The 14,617-nt window shown below is 39.0% G+C and overlaps 1 protein-coding gene across 3 annotated transcripts in view; it reads left to right on the top strand.

Annotated features, from left to right (window-relative positions):
- Positions 1 to 14,617, top strand: part of LOC121527857 (ankyrin repeat and fibronectin type-III domain-containing protein 1) — a 253,335-nt gene that overhangs the window by 152,065 nt on the left and 86,653 nt on the right. For all 3 annotated transcript variants that reach the window (XM_041814870.1, XM_041814871.1, XM_041814872.1), the window contains one exon: positions 753 to 793. In XM_041814870.1, coding sequence (XP_041670804.1) covers positions 753 to 793 — 41 coding nt within the window. The remainder of the gene's footprint in view (positions 1 to 752; positions 794 to 14,617) is intronic.

Below are 14,617 nucleotides of genomic sequence, written 5' to 3'. Positions count from 1 at the left end.
CCCCAAGTGGCCTCTAGAGGAACTGCACTTCTGGTTTTTGCTTCATTTCTCAGCCCTCGGGCTTGCAGCTCAGTTTTGAGTTTTTGTTGGGCTCTTCTCTCAGTCTCAGCACGTGTTTTCCCTGACAGCTAAAGGCTGCATCTCTCTGAGACATGGACAGCAGTGTGTACTTTTGTGTAGAAGTGTGCGTCGCATTAGTGTGTGTGTATGCCAAATAAGTCGACTCTGCCGGAGGGATGTTTTCAGACATCTCCTGTTGAGCCGAGCAGAGCATTATATTCTCTCAGGTATTATTTTTGTACTTGGGGATTTGTGAACTCAGTTGACTTTATCATCCTAACTTGCTCTGCTTTTCCCTCTGAAAACTATGAGCACACAAACATCAGGGTTAATAAATGCATAAAGAACATCCCCTGCATCAATGTTAGTAATTACAGCCATGGAGCTAATTATTTTCACTGAAGACAATTAAGGCACACACATCACTCTCTATCTAACATGTCGCCATTGATTATATTCTTTCTGTTGCCTTTAAGGTAAATAAATGCCAGCACTAGCAGAAACTAGGGACACATTAACTGCATGTTACCTGTTATGTAATGAACTAATGTCAGTTAGGGGAGAGACCATGATACATCGGGCTCTGTTGGTGCAGTAATGTGCTATTTTTAGCTTAATTATCTTGGTGTTGCTTTGATTGATTGAATGTTTGTTTGGGATTTTAATGTCTGTTTCTTTTCTCGTAATTTCAGAGCCTGGGCTCAGCTGATCGGAAGGAGAATCAGAACAAGAAGTAAGTTGTTCCATCTGTGTATCTCCCTACATAGACCATTGCTGTATTTTCCCTTAATGCAAACTTTGTGAATGCTGGCTTTCACACTTACAGCATTCTGTGTTTGCCCACATTATTTAACTCTGTTGGAGTCATTAAAATAATCACCAATCATATTAAAAGAGATACAATCTTTTGCACATGCTGGGAACTTCCCCCACATTTTAGTTGCACTGCAGGTTACAACAGGGAGATAGTTATTGACAAGTAAGGCGGAAACTTAAATCAAATTAAATTACCTGTGTACGTTTGTTGCCTAGCAACCAAAGCCATGGTCAACTATACTTATCTTCTCTCCATATCTCTCTTCTATCTCCTTCTCTGCAGCACAGAATCAGCCAGCATGGTCAACTAATACAGAGTTTACCAGTATTAATACTATAGATAAAGAATGAAATTAAATCATACATGAAGATGTTTTAACAATTACTAAAAATATTTTATTTTGGCATCACTTTGGACTGATAAACTCAATTATAGATGTATTATAAACTTCATTTATACCATGGTCTTGGTGAATACTCGATTCTGATTGGCTCTGGAAAATCCATTGGTGTCCATTAACTTCTGGTATATGGACACCATTCGAACTTCACAAGTAGTTCCAGTCAAAAAATCATTACACTGTTTCAAATTAATGCGCAGCAGTCGTTAGCCGTTTCTCCGTTAGGAGTAACTAAAGCAACCTGAGACAGTTATATTTTCTGGGCAGCCTAAGGAGCCTGCGGACCGGCAGCAACCGTCACTTAACTAACATAAATAAAATGACAGACTCCTGGTTTAAGACCAGTAACATAAGACTGTCTTATCTATATCCGATGTAGGTCTTGTTTCCATGCTCACCTTAACACTGAGAGGTGTGTCGCAAAAAAACCTCACTTTCCTCCTGTTCTAACTGCTATAAACTATTGTCAGAAGATTCAAATACATAAACAAAAGAAAAGAAGCCATTATTTCTTTGTAGAGCCAAAGGAAACGCTTCTGATAAACCAGCATGTTAATATTTAAAAAATATTGACATGTCTAACAGAGAATCAGCACCTGCAAGGCATGGACAGCTCCGTTTCATGTCTGTGACCTTGTAGTGCAGAAGGGGGAATTATTCTGTTTATTCAAACAGCTGGTCTGCTAAAACTAAGCTTTCTATCAGATGACTGTTCATGTTAACGTACAGGTTTATAGTCTGATCACAGATGACTCTCCGCCTCACCCGTTTTCATGTCTTTCATTAATAAATCTGTTCCTAAAGTACGCTGAGCGGTCTAGTTTTACTGTTTCTTTTGTGACTTCGTATCTATGGCCCGCCTATTTACTGGAGGACTGAATAACGTTTACATTCCCTAAGAACGTTATGGGATTGGAATGGCTATTCCAGTTATTTGTCAAGCCCTCAAGCATTGCTAGGGGAAAGAAATTGTTGTTTTAGGAAACTTTCTATTTTGATCACAAAATGTATGAAATTATGAATTAGTAGTTTTATTAATTCTTTTCGTTGGCAAGTGACCATGGTATAAGCGGGTTAATGCCAGGCGAGGTGTCCAGTTATCAGGGATTAATGGACTTCACGGAGGCAACCATCCTCTGCTGTTTTTTAAAAGGACAGGTCTACAAAGAAGGAGTAAGAATTTTTAAGACATAGTAATCATACTCCATGAGGCATTTTCTAATGACTTATAAGGCTGGAGGTCAATACAACATATTTGCAAGCTACCTCTTGTTTTTGCAAAGATCAAAGTTGTTGAATTTTATATAAGTAATGCATTTTAGTAATTCAACACAGTGTAGGCACTTTTAAAAAATGTTTAAATTTGATTTTAAGTCACTGCAGGTATCATTAGATGCTCTAAGTTAAGTCATCAAATCCCTGTCTAAGCAAATGCCATCCATTAAACTGTGAAAAGGAATATGAGGGCCCAACGTAAAATAGTTAGGCATTGAGTTTCACACCTTTTTTTTTTTTTTGTTGAGGGGCCAAACTTATTAGTAAGTGTTGCTGTTTAATTGACAAAACATGCTCATAGCTAAATAAATGTTGAGTTTGTTGATTGTTTTTTTTCCAATGGAAATATGTATTTCAGTTGGCTCAACTACAGTAATTTCTCCGTTGATTTAAGATGAGACCCTAGAAAATGTTGGCTAACCTTAAATCCCTTTGGCCACTTGGTATATACCTTATATAATTCAGGAAACTCAAAACAGTGTGTTGGATCAACTTGTCAGGTTATCAAAAATGCACCAAATACTTCATAATTTTTTCACTCAACATTAATTAAGTTGGATTTTTTTACAGTTTACAAGCTATTTACAAGTCATTATAAGCTAACCTTGCAAAGCAGATGGATTTGCCAGACTACATGTCTGTCATCAGGCAAATCCATCTTGAAAACTCCATTTCACAATGTTCCGACCAATCAGCGTCATTTAAGAAGAACAAGATGATAGCTATGGGTGAGGTTTAGTTATACTAGCTGGTTGCAATGGCTGCCTCCAATGCGGAGATTAGCTCAGATGTAGCTGCAACATAGCAGCAATTCTATCAGAGCTGGACCACATTTATGTATGAAATAAAGAGTAAAAACAACTCTCAACGCTTTTCAGGATGGCAAAGATGTTTTTGCTCTTGTTCATTGGTGTATCCAATGGCTTTCCAATGGAAAGTGGCAGTTAAATAGGAACTGGACCACATTTTCTTTTAAAACAAGCACTACTGTAAGAGTCACACCAAAAGCTTGCCTTGGCAGAGAAAAGTCTTTGCATTTCTCTCGACTGACCTTGGCATGAATTTTATTCACCGAGGAGCACCGCCATTCACAACTACGGCAGTGATAGCCTGACAGCTCAAGGGGCTGCACATGCATACAACCTCATTTTGTCTTGTTTCTCTGATTGGTCCATCATAAATGTGACAGACAGAACTTTCCTCCAATCGCCTTCCGAGAATTTTTTGGAAAATGCCTGCCCTTTCCAAACGCTTTTCATGGGAGCTTTCCCAGATGAATGTGAAATATATCCGTGCAGTAGATATATGAAACAGTTAGTCTTGTGTGTCAGGTTAATTATAAGCAGTCATTGTTTAATTTTACTAAAGTTAAAAATAATAAGGTTAAGTCAGTGCAAGAAACAACCAACAAAATACTGAAACATTTATTTAAACATTCAATTCAAACTTTTTGATAATCACCATTCCACACATTCACATGACACCATTAAGTCAACCAGTTTCAACCATTAGGTATCAATAAATGTATGAAAAGTGAGGATGATGATATATTGCTGGATCCGTATTTCGGTTAGTGACTGTTTGTTTGTGCTGAATCTTTGACTGTTTGTGAGATTTATTTTATACTGTAGCAAGACTGTATTTCCTATTTTGCTGATCAGTTGTGTCTAATGTGTCAGGTGTTCTGGCACCGTGTTTATACAAAACATTTAAATTTTTATGAGTATCTTGGTGAGTGCTGCGTGTGCCAGTGAGAGACATCTGTTGCCAGGAGACAAGCAGCTGTATTCAGGAAGGAGAAGAATCATCATGTTAAGTTACAGGAGTATTCTTCGTATAAAGATGCATGAATTTATGCATAAACACACAAATAAGTAGAAATGAACAGGTGCAGTAAGGTAATTGGCAAACGCTATGCGCACATGTACCGCATTTGCTTTGTTTTCCCCTCAGTATTATAATTAACCAGAGGTGCAAATATTAGCATCTGTTTGTGTTGATTCCTCTCTCTCTTCTGCCCTCTGAGCTGGTTTTATTTGGTAAGATGATTAGTCAAATCAGAGCATTTTGCCTCACGGCTGTGTGGATTACATTCAGCCTCAAAAAGGTTAACAAAGGCATTTGCTGTTATTGACTGTCTCAATGCACAGAGTAGTATTTTCTTAACCCAGCAGTTCCAGCCACATGATTAAGTATCCATCCTTCATGCACCATTCTCTGATATTAAGCTAGTTCTCAGGGTTTAAGTTGTCATTTTTCATTCCTATTAGTTAGGGTTGTCAAAAATGTCTGCGCTTTTTGATACGGAATGTTTAAAAGGATACTGCATCAACTCCTTTAATGAGAGTTAGCACCTTAAGTACTAATGCTTTTAGAAAAAAACATAAGAGCCATTTTCACACATGTACTAGTCAACAGGCCTGTCTAGAGAAATGGCTGGGCACAGTAAATAGGCCTTCCCTAGATGTCATTTCATAATGTCAATACTAATAACATCAACGCATGTATGCGTTGGATCAGTAGTGTCGCAGCGCAAACCTCCTGGCTACATTTGTGCAATAGGCCCAGCCTTGGATCAGCTTTGGAGCAGGCATAAAACAGTTTGATGCAGGTGCTAGCATGGCCACACACCCATACATCCTGTCCTAGTTAAGTGGGCCAAAATTGATATTTTTGTTGCATCCAAGTAATAATGGGTATAGACACCCACATTCCAGGCTTGCTAGAAAAGCCTCAGTAAGGGCTATGAAGATGTGGATATTGTCATTGGAAGGGCAAAAGAGAAGGCTTCCTGAGATAAAAAAAAAGGAAGTGTCTACAATTTATGGTTAAAAAGTTAGTTAACTTTTTGTAACCTGCATCTCCTCTTTTTGTATACAACAACATCAGTCTCAGAGGGATAAGATATTCATTCTGATTCCGAAATCGTGTTATATTTTGTCTCTGGCTGTTTATTGTTATTGTGTTATGGTATTTTGGGAGCACAAGAGAGCACAGCACAGTGGGTGCTTAGGCAGTCATGCACCCAAACCTTGCTATTTGCTCCCTCGCTGGCTGCATCAGTCCTGTCTTGCCTCTGTAAAACCTCTGTTACTTCCACTGAAGCCTACTCAAAGGGGAAATCACTCCTTCTCCTAATTGCACCTCTGTGACATTCATAATAAAGGTGAAATGCCACAAAGGAATGAAAATCACACCTTGAAATGGCAGTGTGAATAAGCTAGCATGCACAATGACCATCAGAATACAAATGTCAGCACCTTGTTTCACCAGCTTTAGGTTTTTGAATACTTCCTGCTGTGTTTTCAAATCAGCTTATGCCAGCTTCACATATTTTAAAGCTTACTAGAAGGCTGGCAGTCGATGTATAGTTGTGGCTGTTTTCATTTCCACATGCAGCCCACTCTTAGCAAATAATTGTTTTTGTGTATAAGTGAATAAGGCTTCAGACCAATTGTTCTGAATACTCAGAACACTAAATGATGTTTCCTGATCAAAGCTGTTTCCAGGGAAAATCTTTTTACACTTAGACTCTAAACCTTAATAGACATTACAGAGGCATTTTAAAAGAAGGAAAAAAAAAAACAATATCCCATTATTTTTCCCCAAACTGTCATCATTCATATGAGAAAAAAATGCCATGTGCCTTCCTACTCATGCAGCATTCAAGTCTTTGTTGAGGCTGTAGAGGAAGAAAGAATAATGAAAGGACGGGGTACAGGATTGTCTTGGAGAATGGGGGATGCCATACTTTTTCATGGAGCAAGGGATTTAGGTATAGATGTCAGTGGAAGAGGAACCTTGATTGGGCTCATTTATTCTGGGGAGCAGACCGTGTAATTGTTCTCATATGGGGATGACGTGTGTAGGTGAGATTGTGTGAGTGAGGTGGAATAACTTAAGGTAAGTCAAAAAGGACATTTGTTTTCCATGAATGTGCCGTTTTGTTTGGTTAAAGACCTACATTCCAGTTTGCATAATTCTCAGATAAACAAGGAGATAATTGGCTTTTGTGGGATTTAAAAGTTTCTTCAAGTTTACCTGCAGAAAAACCTTTGCAAAACTGAGGCTAATTCCTACTCAATCTCCCTGGTCATTTTCTACCACATTATTGTAGGTCCAACACGCCTTCCCCTCTGAAGACACTTCGCCCCCAGACCACACTGTCACTCTGCTGCCTTGTTCCCCACAGCTGATTACTTTACCTCCCAGCAGTAGCTGCTTGTTGCCATGGTTACAGATGACACAGAGCCCAGAGCCCTGCAATATTTAAATCATGACACATTGTTGATGTCATCAAATGTTTTATGAATATATAACTAAGTGTTTGGTACACAAAGTCCTAAAAGATACAGATCAAGTACATTAGCTTGTACCTTAGATAAGAGGAAATCAATCACTTTATAAATGAGCACATCAATTTTGTTATTTTTAAGAGCAAAGCATCCAGCTTACATTTAGCAAATGACAGTAATGTTGAAAAACTTCCTTTTAACAAGCAGAAACCTCTAACAGAACTACACTCAAGGTTAAAAGCCATCTGCTGTGAGTGAGGTGGCCTTGCAGAGAGAGACAGAAAGACAAAGAAACAACAGCAAACAGAGAAACAAGATCTGAAATAAGAGAAACAGATGATAATTTTTGTTTAGAATTGTTGCTAATACACAGGCCAGTGAATTACAACCAAAATTCAAAAAGGGTTTGTGTAAAATGTAAATACAAACAGAATGCAATGATTTTAATTCCTCATAACTCATACTTATTCATAGTAGAACAAAAACAACATACATGATGTTGAAACTCAGACATTTTACCATTTCATTAAAAATGTTTGCTAATTTTGAAGTTGATGGCAGCAACCCAGCTCAAAAAAGGGCCGTGTTTACCAATGTGTACCAATGTTTCCAACAGTTCATTCAGGAACACTCTCATCATACTTTGTACCATTTCATTACAAAATGGATGTACAGTTTTATTTGGTAGAGAAGGCTCTGGTCAAAAGATGTTCTCATAGTAGCATGAATCTGAACATGTGGCTGCAACAAGCTTTATGCTATAAAGGAGGAGGCTGGGGTGGAGGAGGTTAAGCTTTGCTAACAGCAGCAGCAGCGTAGTGCATCAACACTAATTTAAGCAGGGATTAGTGGGAAGTCTGTCATATTTATGTACACTGCTGTGTTGAGAGAAAGAGCTGTGATTGGCTGTTGCAGCTGGGAAGCGGTAATTGGGATCAACTGGCCGTCAGCTGAACACGGATGTATTACTCTCCCATGTCCTGGTTCAACTAATGCTAAGCTTCATTCTGTAAACATCTGGGAAGTGAGGTGACCAGTTGCTGGAGTTTTGTGGGAGGAATGTTGTCCCATTCTTGTCTGATGAAGCACTCTAACTGCTCTATAGTCCTTGGTCTTCTTTGCTAGATTTTTGCTGTATCATGTGTCAGTTGTTACAGGTAGGCTATTTGGGCACCCAGACTCTTCTATTATGAAGCCATGCTGTTGTGATGGATGCGGTATGTGATGTAGCATTGTCTTGCTGAAGTATGCAAGGCCTTCCTTAAAAGAGATGTTGTCTGTATGGATGCATATGTTGCTCTAAAGCCTCTATGTTCTTCTCAGCATTGATAGTGCCTTTCCAGATTTTTAAGCTGCCCATGCCATAGGTACTAATGCAACCCCATACTATCATACTGTGCGCTGATAAAAAGCAGGGTGGTCCCTTTCCTCTTTAGTCTGCAGGACACGGTGTCTGTGGTTTCCAAAAAGAAATTCAAGTTTTGACAGTTTTCAATTTTTGCATTTTTTGATGTTTTTTGACATTGTTCCACAGTTGTTAGATTAGTGAACCTTTGCCCAGCTTTACTTCTGAGAGACTCTGCCCCTTTAAAGTGCTCCTTTTATACCCAGTCATATTATGTCATTTGCTTATGGAAATACTGTAGATGACTACTCATGCATATCATGATCTTGCAGGGTTTGTCCCAATTGGAGGGAAAGATTTTACCACTTCCCCTTAAAGAGACAGTAGGGCACTTGGAATAAAGGGGTAGTGTTAACAGCCTTTTTTCTGTTGCTTTCACTTTGTGGGATTTCTTCACATTTTACTTTTTTATTTATATAAATGCACTGAATCTGTAGTTACTACTTGATTGTGATTTGTATTGTACTTTTTTAATCATTTGCACCCTTTAACTGTACAACTTTTTGACTATTGACTGTTTTAGGGAACTCCTAAAGAAGGTTTGGGGTTTTTTTTGCATCGCAATCTATTCTGAAAGTGAGATTAATGGTAGTCTGTCAAAATAAGTTTAAATATATCTCAATGATAGAAAGATTAAGTTTTCACATTGAAGTCTGCCCCTTCATTTTGCATCAGCAAAAAGTAAAAAAAGGATAAACTGAAATAGAAAGAGGAGAGAAGACCCACCACATTTCTCTCTTATCCCCAGAGACAATCCAAGTCAAATACTCTGAAAGATAATAATGACTGAGGGTTCCCGCAGTCTGACCGACGTGAAACACATTCCTTCTTTTTTCCACACGTTTTTTCTCCTGCCCTCTTTTTTTTCCAGGGGTTTGAAATCCAAGTGTAAATACATATTGAGGAGTATTTACAATAGTGGTAATGGTGGTGGGAGAGGGAGCTAAGTCAGCGGGCAGACAAGCTGAGTGTGCCAGTATTTGCACACTTCATCAAAACTGCAAAGTGTTTGTAACTTTAATTGTTGATCCTGTTTGTGTATAAATATATCACAAACCTACAGGCTGTGTTTGTGTGAGTGCTTGCAGCATTTATCCCTGTGTGTGTGTTTGTGTGTGATAGTGTGCATGGTGGCTGTGTGTGCTTATTTGATGTGGCTTGGCTGCAGTGATGTTGGGTTGTTTGAGAACTTCCCAAGAGCACGCTGCCAGGCCAGAGAACCGAGCGGGCAGAGACAGCTATTGTTTTGGTGTCCTGGACGTACATTTCTGTGCATTTGTATGTGCAAAGAACTAGAGAGAGGGGGAAAAAAAGAGACAGAGAGATTAATTTGAACTGTAGCAATGCACAACATTTTCCGTTCTTGTTTAATACTTAAGTGTATTCACGCAAACACACATGCATGCAACGTTATAACATACAAACACTCAGTCCTTGTGACCACATTTGCTGAGGGAATTCTCAGTTTTTTCTGTTACGTTGTACAACAACCTGAATCCTTCATCAGACCTCTCCCTCAAGGTTAAAACCACACACTAAGATTTGATCAAATCCCAAAAACATCTCAGCACTTGGGATGTTCACAGTTTTACAGCTTATATTTGTGCAGAAATGAGATTTCAAGGCTAAACAGCTCAGGGGACAAACAAGCACACTCAGCATTCAACAAGGGTAATAATGTGAAAGTCATTTGTGGACATTTTGTATGAAATTAGCTCTCGTTTCCTCACCACACTGACCTGCAGCATTCTCCTTCACTTAACCTTAAACATTTACTGGCAACAAGAAACCTCTTATTTATAGGACATGACGTAATATGTTTTAAGACTCATGAGTGGGATATATGGATGCAGACCTTTTGTTTGGCTTTACCTGAAAGATGTTGAATCCCTGTGTCCAACCCCAATTCCAAAAAAGTTGGGGCACTGTGTAAAACCTAAATAAAAACAGAAAACTGTGATTTGCAAATCTCATGAACTCATATTTTATTCACAATAGAACACAACCAACATATCATTTTACAATTTCATGAAAAAATTTTGATAGCAGCACATCTGAAAAAAAATTGGGACAGGGCCATGTTTACCGATGTGTAGCATTCCCTCTTCTTTTAACACTGTAAAAATCTGCAAAGTGAGGGGACCAGTTGCTGGAGTTTTGGGGAGAGGAATATTTTCCCATTCTTTTCTGATGTTGGATTCTAGCTGCTCAACAGTTCTGGGTCTTCTGGTTTTTTGTATTATGATGGGCCAAATGTTTTCTGTTTGTGAAAGATCTATACTGCATGAGGGTTATCTTCCTCTATGAAGCCGTGCTGATGTGGTGGATGGTGTCTGTGGTTTAGCATTGTCTTGTGTGCTGCGGTACAGTGCTCTAGACACACTTCCAGTGGGCAAGGTCTCTCGCCTTCGATAGGAGCAAACCTGCAGCGCTTCTTTTGCAGCGCAGTCATAGTATGTGGAAATTATGGGTTAGAGAGTGATTGCTCCTCTCCTTGGCTAATGTTAAATATACAGACTACTTTTGTAGATTAATATTAGTGTTTATAATCTTCCAAAACCTCTAAAGATAACATCAGACAGAGCAAGAGTAGCAGCGGTCTGCTAGTTTGGTACGACAGACTGTAAATGTCAAATCAGAATTAAGTATTTGACAAAGCCGTGTGGGAACTATTAATAACAGTAGATTGGATTCTCTCCCTTAATCCATATACCTCTTTACCGAAGCAGTGTAGATTGATGTCAAGAGGACCCACACAACCAGCCAGGATGAATGATGACTGAGTCATTCAGGTCGGCTGCCAAAGCCAGTTTAGCCCACTTCTTGTTCTTTTGAAGGGGGAATTTGTGAGAATGTGAGTGTGCTTCCCTGTACTCCCATCACTGAATTTCTCCTCTAAATGCCTGGCAATTATACTTCAACAAACCTAAACCTAATTTTAGTGTAAAAGCCATAGATCTAGTTGTGATTAGCTTTAATTGTTATTGGGAAATGTTGCTTTCTTAGACTCTGCTGAATGTTCATTCCCTTAGAAAGACTTTTGATCCTCACAATGTAGAAAACACACATACACAAACACACTCCCTCCTCGAGGTTCCCTTGTGCTTTCCAGCATAAATAATCCCCTCAGTCTGCTGGCTCAACCCTGATTGGAATCTAGACGCCGTGCTCAATTGTGGGTAGATCGGGGGAAAGTGGGGTGCCCTGTGTGTCTGCAGCTCCAAGGCCATGAACACAATAATGGAGGATTGTCCACCTCTGCGAGTCCTGGCCTCCAAAAACCTCTGTTTAGAAATGAGACTGGCAAAAGCATTCACAACCACTCATATAAGCAATTCTCCAAAATGATTGCATATTTTCTGCATATCAAAAAGAGTAAACCCTTTTTTTTCCACCATTAGCTAGTCAACCAGTGAGCCGTGAACCCTTACAACACCAGCAACATTGCTCCAATACTCTGTACCAATACAGGGGGTTAAGATCCAGGCTCCACAAGGTTTTATCAGCTTTTCTCTGTCCTAGCAGAGACCAGCTGGAGTTTTATGTGGAGATTCTGCAGAGAATTATGAGATTCTGTGTGGAATTATTAGTGGGTTTCAATGTCATGTGATGTTGTGTGTTGTGTATGGCAACTGGTGACCGTTACCAGGTTTATGTCGAAATTTGGCAGCAGTGATAAGGCTGTCAGATTCGATCAGATAAGCTCAGCTCCCCAGACACTCAAACATTATTATGTTACTGTATGTCTTTCCTGGATTGTGGCCTTCTAATAAATCACAGTCAGTGCCTCTGCTCACCTTGACTTCAGCAGGGCTGACATTAAGGTTTATATGCTTTCATTCAACACGTTTGCTCAGGTTGAGAAGCTCACATGCTTCAAAGTTTGATAAATTTAGGATATAATTGGTGGTGGGCAGTAAACTTGTATCAAAACAGTCACCAGTATTACCACGGCCACAAAATGGATTTTTGCATAACTGTCATTACTGGTGTAAATGTACACGAGGCAAAACCGATAGCTTAACCTTCCATCTACAGTTGTGGTCTAATAAAAATGGCATATTGAGCCCCAGTCTTCCACACATTTCTGCCTGACACCAAAGAGCAGAGCCAGGCACACTTAGACACTCACTGAACAAACCATTACTATTTAATTATTTTTGATATACACAGCACAGCTACCAGGCAAATGTGTGTTCTCTCTTTCAAGTCTAACATCTATGACTTAACAGCTTCAACACCCGCTTTAAGACGGTTCAATTCATGACTCATTTATTTTTAGTCCAACATGATTCAAAGATGCAGGCATTTTTTGACTCTGATCATGGTCAAAGAAGTAAATACAGTGGCATACTTTGTGGCAGAAAACTTTTGAACCACAAGCCAAGCATGATCAAAATTTTCACTAAAAGTTATGAATATCTTGGAAATGTTCCCTTCCAAAATCCACACAAATATCCTAAAATTAGAAAGGAATTATCTAAAATTTCTGTGAAAATGCCTAAACATATTTTTGGAGTATCCCATTATAAGTACTTAAAAATCTTAAACTTTATCATTAAGCCAAAACATTCCAAAATTCCCCAAAATTTCATGATTTTTTAGGGCAACTGCGGCATAAACCTTACTTTGGTTAGGGTTAGGTGGTCTAATAAATTTGTTAAGCACTGTATATACAGTCATGGACGAAAGTATTGGCACCTCTGAAATTTTCCCAGAAAATACATCATTTCTCCCAGAAATTGTTTCAATTACAAATGTTTTTGGTATCCACATGTTTATTTCCTTTATGTGCATTGGAACAACACAAAAAATCTGAAGAAAAAAGACAAAACTGTCAGAATTTTACACAAAACTCAAAAAATATGCTGGACAAAATTAACATCATCCTTTTAAAACTGTGGGTAAATCATTTTATTTCAAGCATGTGATGCTCATTTAGATTCACCTGTGGCAGTAACAAGTGAGTTTATAACTCATGGAACTGTGGCTAATCTCCCTGGAAATGGATGGAAGAGAAAAACTGACAAAAGAATGCAATGCAGGATAGTTGGAATGGTGGATAAACATCCTCAGTCAACTTCCACACAAATTCAGGCTGTCCTGCAGACTCAGAGTGTAGAAGTGTGAGCTCGGACAATACGTCATCGTCTGGATGAGATGAAGTGCTATGGCAGGAGACTGAGGAGAACCCCACTGTTGTAAAAGAGACATAAAAAACAGACTGGAGTTTGCAAAAATGTACCTGAGTAAGCCTCAATCCTTCTGGGAGAACATTTTGTGGACAGATGAGACTAAGGTATAGCATTATGGAAAAGCACGTCATTCTGTTTACAGAAAATGAAACGAGGCCTACAAAGAAAAGAACACAGTACCTACAGTCAAACATGGTGGAGGTTCAAGGATGTTTTGGGGTTATTTTGCTGCCTCTGGCACTGGGTGCCTTGACTGTGTGCAAGGAATCATGAAATCTGGAGATTTTCAAAAAATTTTGGGCCGCAATGTAGGGCCTAGTGTCAGAAAGCTGGGTCTGCGTCAGAGGTCATGGGTGTTCCAGTAGGACAATGACCCCAAACATACCTCAGAAAGCACCAAGAAATGTTGGGAGACAAAGCGCTGGAGAGTTCTGAAGTGGCCAGCAATGAGTCCAGATCTAAATACCATTGAATACCTATGAAGAGATCTCAAAACTGCTGTTGCAAGAAGCACCCTTCAAATCTGAGAGACCTGGAGCAGTTTGCAGAAGAAGAGTGGTCCAAAATTCCAGATTAGTGGTGTAAGAAGTGTGTTGATGGTTATAGGAAGTGATTGGTTTCAGTTATTTTTTTTCCAAGGGTGTGCAACCAAATATTAAGTAGAGGGTGCCAATAATTTTGTCCAGCCCATTTTTTGAGTTTTGTGTAAAATTGTGTCAATTTTGTCTTTTTTCTTCTGCTTGTTTGTGTATACCAAAAACATTTGTAATTAAAACAATTTCTGGGAGAAATGGTGTTTTTTCTGGAAAAAATTCCAGGGGTGCCAATACTTTTGTCCATGACTGTATGTATGTGTGTGTCCTATGCATTTTCACTGTCTAGTGTGTTCTTTCAGTAAAGATGCACTGTAATGAAACAATTTATCAGATGTGCACAGTTTAAAACTTAAAAAAAGCTCCATTTCATTACAACAAACCCAGAGCTTCCCACCCTGAGCATGACCTCACAGAAAGGTGGTGAAAATGTTGAATATTGTCGGTGAGTTGTGTCTGCTGGAGTTATAATGTGGCGATATCTTCAATTTGGTGTAACATCATCTTTCCAATATGATAGCCATTAAATAACACTGGGTTATTTTCCTGTGAATCATATTATAACCTCATCCCAGCC

The sequence above is a fragment of the Cheilinus undulatus genome, linkage group 20 (assembly GCF_018320785.1).
Source record: "Cheilinus undulatus linkage group 20, ASM1832078v1, whole genome shotgun sequence".
NCBI lineage: Eukaryota > Metazoa > Chordata > Actinopteri > Labriformes > Labridae > Cheilinus > Cheilinus undulatus.
This window is presented reverse-complemented; position numbering and strand designations above follow the sequence as displayed.